Below are 18,279 nucleotides of genomic sequence, written 5' to 3' on the forward strand. Positions count from 1 at the left end.
ACTCCATTAGTTTTCGTTATTAGATAGAGCTCTTCATTCGAGTGCTATCAATTTCAGCATTCTTGTCTGTTTGAATTACAGGGTGCATTTCCATTTGACAGACTTTGTTTATCCCTTCTTTACTTGGCATGGTTTCCAAGTAAGCCGAAGAATAAGAGTGCCCTATGTGACTACAGCTTTCTATTTTCAGATGCCTTCTTGACTGTAGAAGGTACACATTTCCCCCTTCCTCCCTTAGCATGGACCATTTAGCCTCTTGTAATGGTCTTTCCTGGCTCCCCAAGGAAGGAAAAGCTGGAACCTTATATTTAATATAAAGTTCTCCGTGACAACTGCTACCAGTTTCTCCCCTAAGAATAAGCCACCCCCTACATCTAGTGATGCTACAAATTTTAATATATATTTTTTGCTTTCCTTGGCTAAAGGAACAAAGAGCAATATGTGAAGTGATAAGCCTTTGAAAAGTATTGTTTTGCTGCAAAACAATGGCGCTATTTAAAATCAAGTTGCACTGATATGCATATAAATCCAAGGTAATCAATAGAAAATCCTAAAAATAAAATGAGTAGCAGCTCTATGCTCCTTAACCATTCCAATTATATTTCATTCTAAGTAGGCACAGTTTGAGGGCAATGGTGGGATTCAGTAACTAAGAGTGGTTAACAAACAATGCAGAGTTACTGCTTCATAGCTTTAATGCACAATGCTCTTACGTTCTTCTTCTTAAATCAACTCACTGGTATATCCCTGAGGCTATAGAATATATATCTGGATATTTCCACATTTGCACTGAATCCCACTTTTATTTCTTTTTGTTCATAATTCTTGTAGATTATCAATTTTAGGTAACAATTGGGAGATAAACCAACAAAACCCAAGTTTCTTGGATTCCCACGATGAGTCAAAAATATTTAGGGTACTTCCGTAGGCGCTTGAACACTCAACCTCAACCTGTTCATTCTCGCCCTATCAGCCAAGTGCAGAAGCTGAACCAATGGCAGACTGCGTTAAGACATAGCGACCCTATTTTTTTCTTTCAAAATGCTGCAGCTCTACAGAACTTCCATTTCCCCCAGTTGGCAGGAACTGACCTCCAGCACTGCACCTCTTCTCTCCCCCATAGTGGGGATACTTGATTCCGCCCCCACCTGCATATCCTTTCTCTGCCTGTAAAATCATGCCCTATATTTTGAAATTTGGGCAGGTGTGATGTAGTCATAGTCAGGGCCGGATTTAGATGAAAAGAGGCTATAGGCTATTCCACTTATGAGGCCCTTTCAGCTCCCATTTTTAAGTTTGCAAATTACATGAGAGACAATAAAATACATCATTACTGTGATATATATCAATATATATCAATATATATAGCTGGCCTCCCAACAGAGGGCGGCTCTGCTCTGTGGCAAAGGCAGCGAGGCCAGCCGCCTCCCCTGCTGCGCTCAGCTGCCCGGCTCGGCCCCCTTGCCCTCACCTGCCTGGCCGCTGGTGGGCTCCGCGTCGACGGGGCAGCTACTGGGAGCGGCCGCGCCTCTCACCCAACCGCCGGTGCCGGGAACATGGGCGGGCTCCCCAACTGCTGCGGCGCTGGAACGATCTTAACTAATACATTTTTATGTTTGTTTATGAGTCATATGCGTAGAATTTCTCCTTATTTTCGGTTCAGTGTTTTAGTGTTCACTGTTTTTAGAATAGTGTAATTTTAATTTTGCTAACAATTTGAATGTAGGCCCCTCTTGATCTTGAGGCCCTAGGCTGAAGCCTAGTTAGCCTATAGGAAAATCCGGCCCTGGTCATGGTTGAACTTCCTATTGTTTTGGGAGAGTGGTAATGGTGACATGAAAGGACACTTAATATGTCTGGTCTTTGATTGTAATAAACACTGATTTGGCTTGATACTTAATATGTGATGTTAATATTGGTAGCCGATACATACTCTGTTCCTGGTCAGTTGGTGTTACTTTGGCAACTCCCATAGAGGATTTAACCTGGAGAGCAGATGGAAGCCGCTGATGCAATATTGATGGTTTCTGAATATCTTTCCTGTTGTCCAAAGGGTTATTTGAAGAGGAAGAACAAGGTACCTATAGGAAAGTTGTAAAGTCTTAAAGGAACTATCACAATTGTAGAGGTCACCCATCCTATCATGGTTTTGCCTACAGATGGAGAGGCTGACATGCCTTTTTGTATTCCCTCTGGCCATTCCTACCCATTTATGTAGGGTAGGCTTCATCCATGGATGAAACAAATAGAAACTTAAGGTTGAAATGCTCAGAGATGGTATAATGCTACTTATTTTCATGACTTCTGGAAACCAAGTTTTTGAAATATAAAGTGATTTCTATCTCTGTCTCTAACCTTCCCACTCCAAAAAGCTGTGTGTTGGGTCAGGACACTTCTTTCTAATGCAGAAGAAAACAAACTAATACAATTTCTTTCTAATCAAGTAACTTTTAGTAACTCATCATAATTAATTGGATTAAGGGAAATTCTGGCTCCAGCCTGGTATTAACCAGGGATGAAATTCAGCAGGTTCTGACAGGTTCTGGAGAACTGGTAGCGGAAATTTTGAGTAGTTCAGAGAACTGGCGAATACCACCTCTGATTGTTCCCAGAGTGGGATGGGATTGGGGATTTTGCAGTATTCTTCCCTTGCCATGCAAACAGAACCGGTATTTTAAAAAAAATGAATTTCACCACTGGTATTAACCCATGTGTGAAGATACAGCAACTCTGCCCACCAAAACTATCCTCCTTTAAAAGTCTTCCATAAATGCTAATCGCTGAAAATATCAAGTCACTGAAAAGGTGTTTTTATGTATATGTATAATTATATGTATATGTATATGGTATATAATATACTTTAAATAAAGAGCCACTTTCATTTCCCAAAGTTGTCAGTGATATCCACCTCTGAAAGCTTGTAAGAAGAGTTGTGAGAAGCCTGGGTTGCTAATGCATCACTCTGAGCTGTCTCTTGAACTGGCTTGCAGTGCAGGGGTGACACAATGGCGACCATACCTGCAAGAAGGAAGGGAAACACATAGAACAACACCCGTCCCATCTTGCATCTCTTCACCCTGACGGCTTCAATTATAACGTGGCAAACTCATAACTCTGCATTGCTCCAAGTCAATTAGTGCTTTTGAGTTTGATGACCCCGTGCGCAGGACCTCTTTTAACTGGCTTGTCCCACTCCCAGAGGTTTTATTTGAGAAGGAGAGGACAGAGCTACAGTATATGAAACGTGTTTCCAAGAAGGGATCTTTATTATGGTCAAAGACCAGCAATATACATTTGTTTTTACACTATGTTAAAAAATACTAACATTAAAAAAGTATTGACAGTATAGTACCATCTTGTACCAATTATCTGTACCTTTAACAATCTTTGGACCATAATGTTATTATCCACTTTTAATGTCAATACTTTTTAATTATATTTTAATGTTAGTATTTTTTAATATAGTGTAAAAACAAATGTATATTGCTGGTCTTTGACCGTAATAAAGATCTTACTTACTTACTTACTTACTTACTTACTTACTTACTTACTTACTTACTTACTACTCCAAGAAGGGAGGCACATAAAAAATCCACACAATGTACCCAATTTGCTGAGACATAAAGTAACTGTGCACACCTAAGAGCTTCAGGAAGAAACTGAGAAGATGTGTGGAGCAGGGAAGGGAAATCCATCCGAATATTTTCCAAAATAAAAATGGGTTTTGGATGGCAGGCCTGCAAAGAGCTGAAACACGTTTCAGATAGATTGTGAATAAAACACAATCTGTTGGATGCATGGGGGCACATGTGGCCTCCTTCCATCAGCTGTTTGAACATGGAATGTCTTTTGGGATAGGACTTTCCCTCTCTCTTGGAAAAACAGCAACAGTATTGTACACTTGTTATATATCTATATCTATATATCTATATATGTTGTATTTGTGCTGATAAATAAATAAAGGGAGACTAGTATAGATCTATTTCAAGCTATTTAGCTCTCATCAGCTAGCCATACACTTACTGGGATTCGAACCTGTGCTATATTACATCTTAGGCAGATGTGTTAACCACTAAGCCACAAGGTTCTCCTCATCTACATCTATATATCTATATATCATCTATATATCTATATATTTATGTTTTTTTATTTGTGCTGATAAATAAATAAAGGGAGACTAGTATAGATCTATTTCAAGCTATTTAGCTCTCATCAGCTAGCCATATCCTTACTGGGATTTGAACCTGGGCTATATTGCACACTAGGCAGAGATCTTAGCCATTAGGCCACAGGCTCTTATCCGTTATCAGTGAAGCCAGGGTGAAAGGTATCTATTAGATTTTTTTACAACCCCTGGTAAGCCCCAATTATGGGAGGAAGCTAATCATCTTCTATCATATTTATCAGCACAAATTAAAAAACACAAATATAACAAAGGCAACAGTAAAAATATTGGGTTTCTGTCGTGATGGACTCTTGTGACGAGCCGATTGACAGATGATGGAAGCAGTTAGCTTCCTCCCATAATTGGGGCTTACCAGGGGTTGTAAAAATCTAATAGATACTATATATCTATATCTAATCTATATCTAATCTATATCTAATCTATATCTAATCTATATCTTATCTATCTATCTATCTATCTATCTATCTATCTATCTATCTATCTCTATCATCTATCTAAATCATATATATTTACTTTAAAAGTATGTAAGTACTGTGTCTGAGTGGAATACCAATTTTTCCCCTTAATTTAAAAGGCACTTTATAAAATTTATTTTAAAGCACATGCTTCTGTTTTGCTGGTCCATGTTGTTGATTCTGGCAAATGTTCCAAAGATGCTTGTAAGTCTCCAGTGTGCTCTCAGTCAAAAAAAAACAGCAGATCCATTGCGATACCCGCCCTTCTCAAAGAAGCAGGAGTAGAATTTTAAGGTCACTTTTTCACTTTCTCAGTGAACCAAATATGTATTTTGAGCAGCTCCGAAGAACCAGTTGAGTGCATCTTACTGGTGCATGAGAATTCCTGGAAAACATTTTACCTGAAGGAGAAACAATGCTTTGTTCTCGTGGTTTAAGAGGACTGAGCTGCAGAGGCCGAGAGCAAGGCAGTAACTGGTGAGAGGCCCTGGCTTTGGATGCTCTTTGGGGAAGCTTGCTAAGAGGTGAAGGGTTCCATATTTGAGGAACAACGTTGCAGGATATCTCTGGATGATGCAGTGGGATCTGATGTGGAAGGAATGAAAATCATTATACACATTTTGTATTTCGTGAATCTTTTATGCCAAGGGTTCTATGTAAAAAGCGGTCTTTCAGGGAGAGTGAAATCTGAAGGAGCAGGAGCAGTGGAGAAGCCCAAAACGGAAGAATTTAGGGCTTGAAAAATGAGAAAAGTTTACCTTAAGCTGCTCTCTGCAAAACAAATCCTTTTCCCCATTTCCATGATCTGTTGTGTATGCTTCTGTAAAAAGATGGCAAAAGATGCATGTATTTTGCTATCAGACATTATATTTGTTGTAAAGCCTTATTATTCCATAATTCTATCATGTGTAGTGTTTCCAACAAGGTTTTTCTCAGATGTTAATTGGGCACTTCTCACAATTCCATCAATTTGTTTCCCACATTTTACACATCTCCTCAAAGTTCTGATTCAGATAACTGAAGACATAACTGACTTCTATGTTGCAGCGAATAAACTATATAGGGATTCCTGATGCCTCTAACATCATTGGAAAAGAATATTTCTAGCTGAGGGTTGAACTCTGGGATCTCTTGAGTTTGGTGGTTGATATTACCTAGTTGAGTAATGAAACATCTGCAATGAAACAACCATGCTTAGACACCCCCAAGAACTCTACTCCCAACATCTTCACAAATTGTATTACCAATCCCGTTTGTTCCTTTTACAACAGCACAACTATAGGACCAATATTGTGGACTTCTCCCTAGAGAAATTGAAGCAGCAGCTAGACTAAAGGTTGCCATTAATTCCCTAATAAACCCAGAATGATCCATTGATGAATTGAAAAATTCACAAGAAGGAAATTTGTCCAAGACCTGACAAATCTATGATGAAGGTTTGATACACACGGCCCTGTAGGAGGAAAATTAAATTAATCCACTTAAATATTAATCAGCAGTGTGCTGCAACCACCAAGAGAGCTCACACAGTCTTGGGCTGCAGAAACAGAGGGATAGAATCAAGATCATGTCAAATGTTAGCACCACTTTATAATGCCTTGGTACACCCACACTTGCAATATTCTATCCACTTTTGGCCACCGCAATATAAAAAAGATGTTGAGATTCTAGAAAGAGTGCAGAAAAGAGCAACAAAAATGATTAGGGAGACTAAAACATAAGACAATGGTTGCAGGAATTGGGTATATCTAGTCTAATGAAAAGAAGGACTAGAGATGATGTACCAATACTTGAAGGGCTGTCGCAAAGAAGAAGGGGTAATGTATTCTTCACAGCACTTAAAGATAGGACAAGAAACAATGGATGACAAATAGACACACATATTGATTTTTTTTTACCCCTCTTTCTCACCACTATGGTGGTGCTCTCGCTCTTCTTCAATCTCAGATCCTCTGCCAGAGGCCTGGTAGTTTGAGGGTCCTGTGCAGAATCTTAGCTGATTCTAGCACTTTAGAGTTTTGGACAGAGAGCTTTGACGTTCCTTAGATTATATATACTATTAGATTATAATGTTATATGTTTGTGAGTCAGTGGTGGGTTTCAAAAATTGTTCAAACCTACTCTGTGGGTGTGGCCTCCTTTGTGGGAGTGGCTTGCCACCCATGTGACCGGATGGGAGTGGCTTGCCACCCATGTGACCGGATGGGAGTGGCTTGCCGCCCATGTGACCGGATATGAAGATGCCGACGACACTTGTCAGAACCACCTTAAATTACCTCACACACAGCACTGGCATGCATAAGAATATGATGTAAACTTGTTTTCTAAAAGGCATCTTTGGTTTGCGTTAAAACAACTTCAACACACGCAATGTTCTGATTGCGCCACAAACGCAGTAGTCATCCTTACCTTTCACAGAGGCACTGAGTTTTATAAATATGAGCATGATAGTTTAGAATAATCATATCCAAGGACCAGTGGTGGGTTTCAAAAAAGTTTGGAACCTCTTCTGTAGGTGTGGCCTGCTTTACGGGTCCACTGGTGGAAGCTCTTCTAAACGGTTCGGTAGATTTGACGAACCGGTTCTACCAAATAGATGCAAACTGGTAGGAACCCACCTCTGATGTGTGTGTGTGTGTGTGTGTGTGTGTGTGTGTGTGTGTGTGTGTGTGTAGTACATCAGGATTTTAGCTTTCTAGATCAAAGATAATATATTTTACAGGAAGTCTGCCAGAAGCATTCTTTCTGAAAAATCTTAATAAAAACCTGATTCAGAATTGCTGCTGTCAGATGAACTGGAATCATTGCTGGTGCTTTCAGACACAGAGGACGTATTGCTGCTGCTGCTGCTGCTGCTTTCACTTAGTCGGCTAGGCCTTCCGTAGATTTGTGATTCGGCATTTTTTCCAGCTGTTAAGACACAGAGAACTTAAAAGTTAAAGGAGGCAAAAAGTACAGAGAAGATAAACTAATATGATTGAAGGTCTGTAAGACTAAAAACATATGAAGAACGGTTGCAGGAATTGGGTATGTCTAGTTAGTTTATTTGTCTTGTATGCCGCCCACTCCTGAAGGACTCCGGGCGGCTCACAATAGACAAGGGAAGGGGGATAAATAGACAAAGACAACACTTAAAAAACCCCCGCAACATTCACAGTTTCCGTGGGGCTGGATGTTTCACAAGCCCCCCCGGCCTGCTGGAGCAGCCAGGACTTGGTGGCTTTGCGGAAGGCCGGGAGGGTAGTAAGGGTCCGGATCTCCACGGGGAGGTCATTCCAGAGGGCTGGAGCTGCAACAGAGAAGGCTCTCCCCCGGGGAGTCGCCAGCCGACATTGGCTGGCAGATGGAATCCGGAGGAGACCTAACCTGTGAGATCTAATCGGTCTATGGGAGGTAATCGGCAGGAGGCGGTCTCTCAGGTACCCAGGTCCGATGCCATGTAGGGCTTTATAGGTAACGACCTAGTCTAGTCAAGAAAAATGAAGGAGTAGAAGTGCCACGATGGCAGTATTCCAGTATTTGAGGGGTTGCAACAAAGAAGAGGGGATCAATTTATTTTCCAAAGTACCAAGGGCAGGAGAAGAAACAATGGATGGAAACGAATCAAGGAGAGAAGCAACGAGGAATTAAGGAGAAGCTTCCTAACAGTGAGAGCGAATAACTAATGGAATGACTTGCCTTCAGAAGTTGTGGCTGCCTCATCACTGGAGGCTTTTAAGAAAAGACTGGAAAGCTACTTGTCTGAAATGTTATAGAGTCTTCTCCTTGAGCAGGGAGTTGAGACTAGAAGACCTCCAAGGTCCTTTCTAGCTCTATTTTGATTTATTAATAAAGTTGCTGTGTTGGGAATCAGTGAGAACGGAGCAGTGGTGGGTTTCAATTTTTTTAGAACCTCTTCTGTAGGTGTGGCCTGTTTTGTGGGAGTGGCTTTCTGGCCATGTGACCAGGTGGGCGTGGCCAACTTGTAAAATGTAGTGAAATTCACAACAACACTCTTGCTTAGCAACCAAAATGTTGGCTCAGAAACTCTGGCATTTGAAGCACGCAAGTCTTAAAGCTGTCAAGTTACAAGACCCTGGCACCCCTAGCCCTTTAGAAAAAAAAAACCCAGGGGTGTTCAAACTTGACAGTTTTAAGACTTGTGGACTTCAACTCCCAGAATTCTTGATGATGTGCGGATGGGCAGGGGGAGGGAGCTGGAACCGGTTCTAAATGGCACGGTAGATTTGTGGAACCTCTTCTATAGAAGAGGTTAGAACTGGCAGGAACCCCCCGCTGAATAGAACTGCCGGGAACCCACCCCTGGAAAGGAGCAACATTTAAGCAAAAGTAACTGATATGGAGTTAATCGGCATTATTAACCTAATAATGTTTGCCACAGAACAGAACCCCAATTCATCTGGCCCGTTTCAGAAAAATATAAATACTGGATAAAGGGCAAGGAGATTATCAAGATCCCCACACCGTTTTTTCACCAGGGAGGGCTCACTTCAGAGGTGGGTTCCTACCAGTTCGTACCAGTTTGGTAGAACCGGTTCGTCAAATCTACCGAACCAGTTAGAAGAGGTTCCACCAGTGGACCCGGAAAGCAGGCCACACCTACAGAAGAGGTTCCAAAAATTTTTGAAACCCACTACTGACACACACACACACACACACACTCACACAGAGAGAGGAAGAGAAAGAAAGGAAGAAAGAAAGAAAGAAAAAAAGAAAAAAGAAAAAGTGAGAGAGAGATGAAAGAAAAAAAGGAAAAAGGGACAGAGAGACAAAATAAAGGAAAGAGAGAGGGGGAGAGAGAGAGAGAGAGAAAAAAACACATGGCCAGCAAGCCACTCCCACCAGGTCACATGGCCGGCAAGCCACTCCCACAAAGGAGGCCACACCCACAGAGTAGGTTCGAAATTTTTTTTGAAATCCACCACTGGCTCACTTACATTTTGCATTTTGCTTGACTGAGCAGAGCAGACCGCTGACATTCAGCAACCTCTGAGCTTGTGGCTTCTCTAAAGTAAATTGGTCTTTGGGGTTTTTTGCTAGATACAAAAGGAAGAGAAGGAAATCAGGAACAACATCCAAGCAGTTATCTAGAAACAAAAAAAATCATACAATTTCCCCTCCCCTTTTTAAGGCATGTTGTATAACACACCGTAATGTTTCTTGGGCCTTTTTCTCAAGCAAGTCATGACATATTTCTCCAGTGCCCGTAAAGTGGAAGCTTGGAGAGCTTCAAAGTCTATTTCAATTTCTTCAAGATTTGAATGTCTCAGTGATGGCTCCCTTGACTGAATGATATACACGACTCTGCCAAGTTTCTCCCCTGGGAGTTTATTTATGTCTAGGCTTAATTGCCTCTTTTCATCATAACTCATCGGCTTGGCAGCATCTTCCTCCTCGGTCTTGAGTCCTGCAAGTTCTTCTTGCTGCTGGCTTTTCTTGGAATGACTGCAAGAGAGAGATATAAACAATCATTAACTCTGGGACCAGCGGCTTTGAGTACAAATCCATGCCAACAAGCAGCCTTACAGGTTCAAAGCCATTTTTTTCTTCAGCTGCTTCATTTTTCTGCTTTTCTGGATCGTGGGCTGGATTCTGGCTTTGCTTTTCCTTTTTTCCTTCTTAAATTTCCCTTTCTTCTTCAATCTGGGCACGGTGGTTTTAGCCAAAGCTTGCAATTGCTGGTGAACAGCTTTAAGCTAGAGAGAGGAACGGGAAGAGGAACATGAATTAAAAAAAACCTGATTTGTTCAAAGTTGCAAATTTTCTGTGAGATTTCCTGAGAGTGCTCTAACCTGAGCAGTGGTGGGATTCAGCAGGTTTGCACCTATCCGGGAGAACCGGTTCTTAACTTTCCAAGCAGTTCGGAGAACCGGTTGTTGGAAGAAATCTCGTTTTGCCCCCCCCCCACTTTACAGAGCTAATCCTGTAAGGAAGGCAGGAAGGAAACATTCTAGTGTTGTTTCTAGCCTAATCTTTATTACCCTGCTTACAGAAACTCTCCAGTTAAGAGCCGAGGTGGCGCAGTGGTTAAATGCAGCACTGCAGGCTACTTCAGCTGACTGCAGTTCTGCAGTTCGGCTGTTCAAATCTCACCGGCTCAGGGTTGACTCAGCCTTCCATCCTTCCGAGGTGGGTAAAATGAGGACCTGGATTGTTGTTGGGGGCAATATGCTGACTCTACAAACCGCTTAGAGAGGGCTGAAAGCCCTATGAAGCGGTATATAAGTCTAACTGCTATTGCTATTGCTATTGCTATTAACCCTTATTCCATTGCAACAGCTAAGGCGAAGCGCCCATCGACCTGAGTGATGTTGAGTTGGCCACGCCCACACGGTTAAGTGACTACTGAGCCCCGCCTGCCCAGCTGGTCATCAGGGCAGAGAACCGGTTGTCAAATTGTTTGAATCCCACCACCAAACCTGAGCAATTAGTGAAGTAACTTTGACTGTACCAAAGGTTCTTTTTCAAAAGGCAACTGGACTTTGTTTTCCTTGAAGACGTTTCGCTTCTCATCCAAGAAACTTCTTCATGAACGGCTTTTTTTAAACAGTTAAGCAGAGTCGTCCATTGGAGGCTCTGGCAGCAGCAGCTTCTGCCTTTTTCTTTTTACATTTTTTACATTTTCATCGTGGCAGACAAGAGGAGAGTTGTGACACAGCTGGAAAAGGTATGTGGGTCAGACGGAGGGAGGGGAGGAGGAATTCAAAATTATTGTAATTTGTAATTTTTTATTGTAAGCAATTTGTGTGTGTGTGTGTGTGTGTGCGTGTGTTTGTTTCTTCACTTCACTCAAACAAACTCTCTCTCAATTTGAGAAGAGAGGGAAGGGGGAGAGGCAGGGAGGGCAGCCTTGTTTGAGAAGAGAGGGGCAGCCCGCCAGCAGAGGTGGGTCTTTTACCCACCTCTGCTAGCGGGCTGGAGCTTTTTTTCTTTTGCCTGCTGTGCCCCCCTTCCCTTTCTCCTCTCCCCTCCACCGGAAGCCCCATCCTGCTCCCCTCTCCCTTTCCTCCTCCTCCTCTCCCCTTTCTTTGCCAGCTGCCGCCTCACCCCCCGCCTCCTCTGTCCCTGCCGCTGTGTCCGACAGAGGCGTCTTGCGTCTATGGCGGACACAGATGTTGGGGACAGCGGCAGGGACGCTGCTTCTTGCCGCCGCCATGTCCGCCGCTTCACTCCCACCTCCTCCGTCCCCACCGCTGTGTCCAACAGAGGCGTCTCGCGTCTATGGCGGACATAAATGTGAGACACCTCTGTCAGGGACAGCGGCGGGGATGCTGCTTCTCGCCGCCACCGGGTTCTTGCCTCACCAACCATAAACCTCACCGCACGTCACTGATAGATAGTGGATAAGAAACTGCTAGGATCTATGGCTGAGAATCCCCCCCCCCTTTTGGGTAAAGTTTTCTAAATTTTGGACTAGACCGGGTTATTCAAAAGAGCCACAAATTAAAATTGAATGCTAGTAGGGAAGCTTAGAAAATAATCAAGAAGGCTAGTGGGTGTTTTCTTCAAATTATTCCTCTTATTTGCTTCACTAGCCTGCAGTCCAAGAATACTGAGATGAGATCCCATATAGTGTGGTTTAAATCTTTCATCCCTTCGTTTCCCATTTCTAGTTTTTCTATTAGAAAGGAATGTTCAGTAATATTTAGGAACTAACACAGTTTCTATGAACAAACAGATGGTGTGCGGGGTAAAATACGGCTCTTGTTTAGCTGGAGAGCAACTTCAACTATTATGAAACACGTATAGACTTTTTTTTAAAGGGAAAAATGTAACATCTTGCTGGAGAAAAATGCCCAAAGTGATATTTGCTGCCAAAGAGAAGAGCAGGTATTAAAGCAAAGCAAAGGTTTGTTTCAATAGCTACAGCATTTTCTATCTTGGCACCTTCCTCCTAATTATGTCTCCTTGCCAGCATGAAAGGTTAGCACAGAACATAATTGTTTACTAATAAATATTTCAGCTGGAATGAGCCCAAGTAAAGCATTTACTTAAATAAATGTTATTTAAAAACACCTGAACACTCCTTTTGCTTTCCTTCGGTGCCTTGATGTACAAGGTCAGGTTCTGAAAATAGCAAAGAAGATGACCTTGATGGAAATATAGAAGATCTGTTACCAAAGCAGGTGAGGTGTGAAACAAACCTTAAGTCCACAATCACCTCTCTAATTCTAGGAGTATAAGAAGGGGCTTCCAACCAGTGGTGGGTTTCAAAAATTGTTCGAACCTACTCTGTGGGTGTGGCTTCCTTTGTGGGAGTGGCTTGCCGCCCATGTGACTGGATGGGAGTGGCTTGCCACCCATGTGACCGGATATGAAGATGCCGACGACACTTGTCAGAACCACCTTAAATTACCTCACACACAGCACTGGCATGCATAAGAATATGATGGAAACTTGTTTTTTAAAAGGCATCTTTGGTTTGCGTTAAAACAACTTCAACACACGCAATGTTCTGATTGCACCACAAACGCAGTAGTCATCCTTCCCTTTCACAGAGGCACTGAGTTTTATAAATATGAGCATGATAGTGTAGAATAATCATATCCAAGGACCAGTGGTGGGTTTCAAAAATTTTTGGAACCTCTTCTGTAGGTGTGGCCTGCTTTCCGGGTCCACTGGTGGAACCTCTTCTAACCGGTTCGGTAGATTTGATGAACCGGTTCTACCGAATAGGTGCAAACTGGTAGGAACCCACCTCTGCTTCCAACTTACTGTAGCCACTCTCAATAAAAGTAGATTTCAGCCTTCCTGTAGGGTTGATTTTCTGCTCTTATATACCTGGTTAGGCTTATAACTCATGATGATTAAGTAAGCAAAGCTGTAGTATAATGAGTGAAGTGGCTCTAGTTATATCTTGTTGACTTTTTAAAAAGCTCATGCTATACATGATTATGCAATAGACTAGTGATCTCATTGTGTTGTGAAATTACATAACAAATGCATAATTTTTTCTCACAAAGTAGGAATGAAAATACAGAAATGCCTTGATTCTATAATAAGACAATGTTAATGTAATTAAATATCTTATCTCCTAATTTCTTATCTCCTATTAGCTGTGTTCGATATGGAAGTGATTTCAACACAGTTCTTTCTCTCTTCTTACACATTTTTTTCTCCCCTTACACCCACAAATGATCCCATCTTTTTCACTAAGCACAAATGGAAGCAAAATATAGCCATGTGGAATTGTGGGAAGAATTTATAAATGTATATAATTATGTTAGAAATATTGGATAGGGAATCATATATGTTAACTAATCCAGGTCTCCAAAATAAAAGTGTCTTATTAAACACTTATTTCAAATTGTAAACACACACAAGCAAGCACACAAAACTCAATAAACACAATATAAACGTAATTATAATGCCCACAGTTCAAACAAAGAGACTCAATCCACATCGCTTGATTTAATCAACCTCTTCTCCAGGGTCAACACATACACACCTCATGTGTCACACACTAGAACCAGGATGCCCATCAAGCCCACACAAAGGACCCCCTATAAAACAATCCCTCTGTGCTCCATTTTCTCTGTGGGCAAATCTCTTTGATTTGGGGAATAAATAATTCTTTTTTCACAGCTGTCTGGACCTCATTTTTATGTATTCTTCCGCAACCCCTGCTCAATAGCAATAGCAGTTAGACTTATATACCGCTTCATAGGGCTTTCAGCCCTCTCTAAGCGGTTTACAGAGTCAGCATATCGCCCCCCACAGTCTGGGTCCTCATTTCACCCACCTCGGAAGGATGGAAGGCTGAGTCAACCCTGAGCCGGTGAGATTTGAACCGCACCCTAACCACTGCGCCACCGCGGCTCAAGTTGGAACCCCAAATTCTTCTTTTGACAGAACTATGTACACAGCCACTTACTTGATCTTGGAGCTCCTCAAGGCGTTTCGCTTGTTCTTTTTCAGAGCTTTCATCAGATGAGATGTTAGAGCTGCTATCGCTGGATACAGAAGTGGGGCTCCTTGTAGTGGAATGCAGCAGAGGTCTACCAGTAAGTGGTTCATCTGGAATTCTGGCAAACATCATCTCAAATACATCCTTCACAAAAGAAAGGTAGCTAGATTTAAAAACCTTCTCCATGACTGCAGTCTAGGACTTTTAACCCAAAGTGCTATGTTGCACGAGCACCAAAAAAATAAGCAAAATCCAGAAGTGGTGTCTGACACACAATAAAGAATGGAGGACATATAGATGTGCTATTAAGTAGCTAGAGAAGAGATGTGTATGTCAGATGTGTATGTCAGTGGTGGGTTTCAAAAATTGTTCGAACCTACTCTATGGGTGTGGCCTCCTTTGTGGGAGTGGCTTGCCACCCACGTGACCGGATATGAAATTATGAATTAGTACTTAGTTCGGTCCAAGTAGCTTTTCAGAAACTCTGGCATTGAAGCATGCAGGTCTTAAACCTGTCAAGTTACAAGATCCTTGCACCCCTAACCCTTTAGAAAAAAAACTAGGGGTCTTCAAACCTGACAGCTTTAAGACTTGTGGACTTCAACTCCCAGAATTCCTCCTCCAGTCACATTGGCTCAGGAACTCTGGCATTGAAGCATGCAAGTCTTAAAGCTGTCAAGTTACAAGATCCTTGCACCCGTAACCCTTTAGCAGTGGTGGGTTTCAAAAAAATTTGGAACCTCTTCTGTAGGTGTGGCCTGCTTTCCGGGTCCACTGGTGGAACCTCTTCTAACCGGTCCGGTAGATTTGACGAACCAGTTCTACCGAATAGGTGCGAACTGGTAGGAACCCATCTCTGGTGTATGTGTACGGTACTAAGTAGCTTGCCCTTCATTCACAAGCTGATCTTCCCACTCTTGGCTGTAATGGAGGATATTGCATGATAACCAGTATAGAATTTCAATTTAATTGCCAGTTGGGCAGGTTCATATAAATGGAACTCAAGAGGGTAACTTAATCTTTATTTCAGGCAGCAACAATTCTCAGCTATATACTATGTTGAACAACAACACTTACTGTAATTTCACTAGGATCCCAGAAATGTATTACTTTCCCCCATAACTCACCTGAAGTTTTCTTGCCATCGACACTATTTCATGATCTGGAGAATGGTATCTATAGTAATTCATAAACATTAGCCTGATATCAGCAGCAAATTCTTGGGTGTCTTTATATTCACAATTGTCCAGTTTGTTCTGTGAAAAATACAAGAATTCTTTCAGTCAGGTATCTTACAGCAATATAGAGATATCAGTGCTCTGAATGAGAAGGTTGAGTAAGCAAAATCACACAAAGTGTCAAGTTTTATGGTCACTGGGGTTAACATATTATTTAGCCTCACATTTACAACACATCTTATGTTCCCATAGAATAAATATATTTAATTTTACTTTCCAAGAGACAGTATTTCTGAATAGGCTTCCCAATTTGATATCCACACCTCTATTCAGTCACCTCAAGATTGGATTATTGTAATGCGCTCTACATGGGGCTGCCCTTGAAGAGTGTTCGAAGACTCCAGATGGTCCAGAACGCAGCTGCGCGAGCGATTGTGCGTGCACCCAGGTACACCCACGTTACACCTATCCTCCGTGAGCTGCACTGGTTACCCATTAGTCTCCGGATCCTCTTCAAGGCGCTGGTCATTACCTATAAAGCCCTTCATGGCATCGGACCTGGGTACCTGAGAGACCGCCTCCTGCCGATCACCTCCCATAGACCGATTCGATCACACAGGTTAGGTCTCCTCCAGATTCCATCTGCCAGCCAATGTTGGCTGGCGACTCCCCGGGGGAGAGCCTTCTCTGTTGCAGCTCCAGCCCTCTGGAACGATCTCCCGTGGAGATCCGGACCCTTACTACCCTCCCGGCCTTCCGCAAAGCTGTTAAGTCCTGGCAGCTCCAGCAGGCCATTGGGCCCTCGATATATCCAGCCCCCCGGAGATTGTGATTGTTGTATATTTTAATGTTGTTTGTGTGTTATTCCCCCCTCCCTTGTTTTATTGTAAGCCGCCCGGAGTCCTTCAGGAGTGGGCGGCATACAAATCAATAAAACTATAAATTATAACTATAAACTATTCAGCAACAGCTGGAAACACCTGTGGATTACCTATTCCATATCGCCTTATATCTTGCTTTTCTACTATTTTTTAAAACTCATCTTTTATCAGGCCTTCACTTTCGCAGGATCTGCACCAAGCCTTTGGTTTCTGCACCAGTACGATGCTCCCATATTTTGTTTTACTTTATACAAAGATAATGCAATGAATAACTACAATGGCATCACCTCTTACATGACAATACTTTGATTCAAATCAGGCTGAGACATTCTTCCAGTCTCACAAATTTTATTGAGATGCCAGATAGTACAGAAAATGAGAGATTGGTGCTAATGCAGAAAAGTGACGCTTATCCGACTGTTACCTGACACACTGATTTTAAAATGACATAATATACAGGTGGTCCTTTACTTATGTCATTATTGGAGTCCAGAATTACATTTGTAAGTTGTGCCGTTTGTGGTTGTACTCAAAGTTTTATGAGTGGTGGTTTTTGCAGTGGTGCTTTTTGCAGTGGTGGTTAAATGAATGCTGAAATCATAAAGTGAATGTGTGGTTTGTTTAAGCATGCTGGTTTCTGGCAGCAAAGGTAATCATAGTAATGTGACCAAAGGATGATGCAAATGACTGTAAATACAGCCTGGTTGCAAAGCAACCAAAATGTGATCACACGACTGTCAAGGAGGACCACCACTGGAACTTTGAATCTTGATTGTAAATACCATTTTTTTGGTTCTATCCAGGGGTGGGTTTCAACCAGTTCGCGGCGGTCCCTGCGAACCGGTTGGTCGGCGAACTCGGAAGTAAGTAACTTCCGGGAACGGTGAAGGGCACGCCCACCCGCCCGTGGTCCTTACCCGGTTTTGACGAGTTCTGCGCTTCCACGCATGCGCAGGACGCATACAGCGCCTGCGTGATCCTCCAGGAGCAGCTGGAGCGTTGCGCAGACGCTAGTACGCATGCGTGCACCGCGCACGTGCACGAGAACGCCGCCGGCCCCGTTCCAAACAAACTGGTTGGAATGGGGCAAGAAACCCACCCCTGGTTCTATCATAAGTTTGACCAGTCTCTAAGCAACTGGTTGTAAGTGGAGGACCACCTGTATAGAGCAATCAATTCCATTTACGATGCCAAACCCCACTTACTTTAATTGTTCCAAGATCCATAGGACATTTAATAATATTGAGATATTCTTCAGGGTCCAAGGAAGCGCTCTCTATTGGCTTGTAAAATGGCCAAGCGTAAGCCGCATGCTGGTTTGACATCAATTCTATAAGAATTTCATTACAGTATTCCAGTGGCTCTATTAGCTGTATGTTTTCCGTGGGTTCAGTTGGCTGCCACGAATCTGATAAGGCTTCTTCGGACAGGAACTCATTTCCGGTGGAAATCTTGGTTATTTTGGGTTCGAGGAGCGCCGGAGAAGATTCGCTGCTTGCAGTGATGGTTGCTGTAGTGGTATCAGCTTTCCTTTTCACACCCTTTTCATTACAGGAACATGGCTTATTAAAGAGAGAATTGTACATTTAAAATCTGGTTTACGATCCTTGGACTAAGACAGTCAAAATTTAATTATAATAGGTAGCTTTTTAAAAAATCCTCCTCTTGCCCC

The 18,279-nt window shown here is 42.4% G+C and overlaps 1 protein-coding gene across 1 annotated transcript in view; it reads right to left on the reverse strand.

Moving 5' to 3' along the window:
• BRDT (bromodomain testis associated) overlaps positions 1 to 18,279 on the reverse strand; it is a 43,187-nt gene that overhangs the window by 6,552 nt on the left and 18,356 nt on the right. Inside the window, exons 6-16 of the mRNA XM_032217711.1 lie at positions 17,813 to 18,148; positions 15,676 to 15,804; positions 14,516 to 14,692; positions 10,168 to 10,337; positions 9,791 to 10,086; positions 9,579 to 9,677; positions 7,408 to 7,551; positions 5,400 to 5,461; positions 5,043 to 5,226; positions 2,909 to 3,018; positions 1,934 to 2,081 (exon numbers count right to left, since the gene is read on the reverse strand). Of these exons, the coding sequence (XP_032073602.1) occupies positions 1,934 to 2,081; positions 2,909 to 3,018; positions 5,043 to 5,226; positions 5,400 to 5,461; positions 7,408 to 7,551; positions 9,579 to 9,677; positions 9,791 to 10,086; positions 10,168 to 10,337; positions 14,516 to 14,692; positions 15,676 to 15,804; positions 17,813 to 18,148 (1,855 nt within the window). The remainder of the gene's footprint in view (positions 1 to 1,933; positions 2,082 to 2,908; positions 3,019 to 5,042; positions 5,227 to 5,399; positions 5,462 to 7,407; positions 7,552 to 9,578; positions 9,678 to 9,790; positions 10,087 to 10,167; positions 10,338 to 14,515; positions 14,693 to 15,675; positions 15,805 to 17,812; positions 18,149 to 18,279) is intronic.

Source organism: Thamnophis elegans, chromosome 5, assembly GCF_009769535.1.
Source record: "Thamnophis elegans isolate rThaEle1 chromosome 5, rThaEle1.pri, whole genome shotgun sequence".
Lineage (NCBI taxonomy): Eukaryota > Metazoa > Chordata > Lepidosauria > Squamata > Colubridae > Thamnophis > Thamnophis elegans.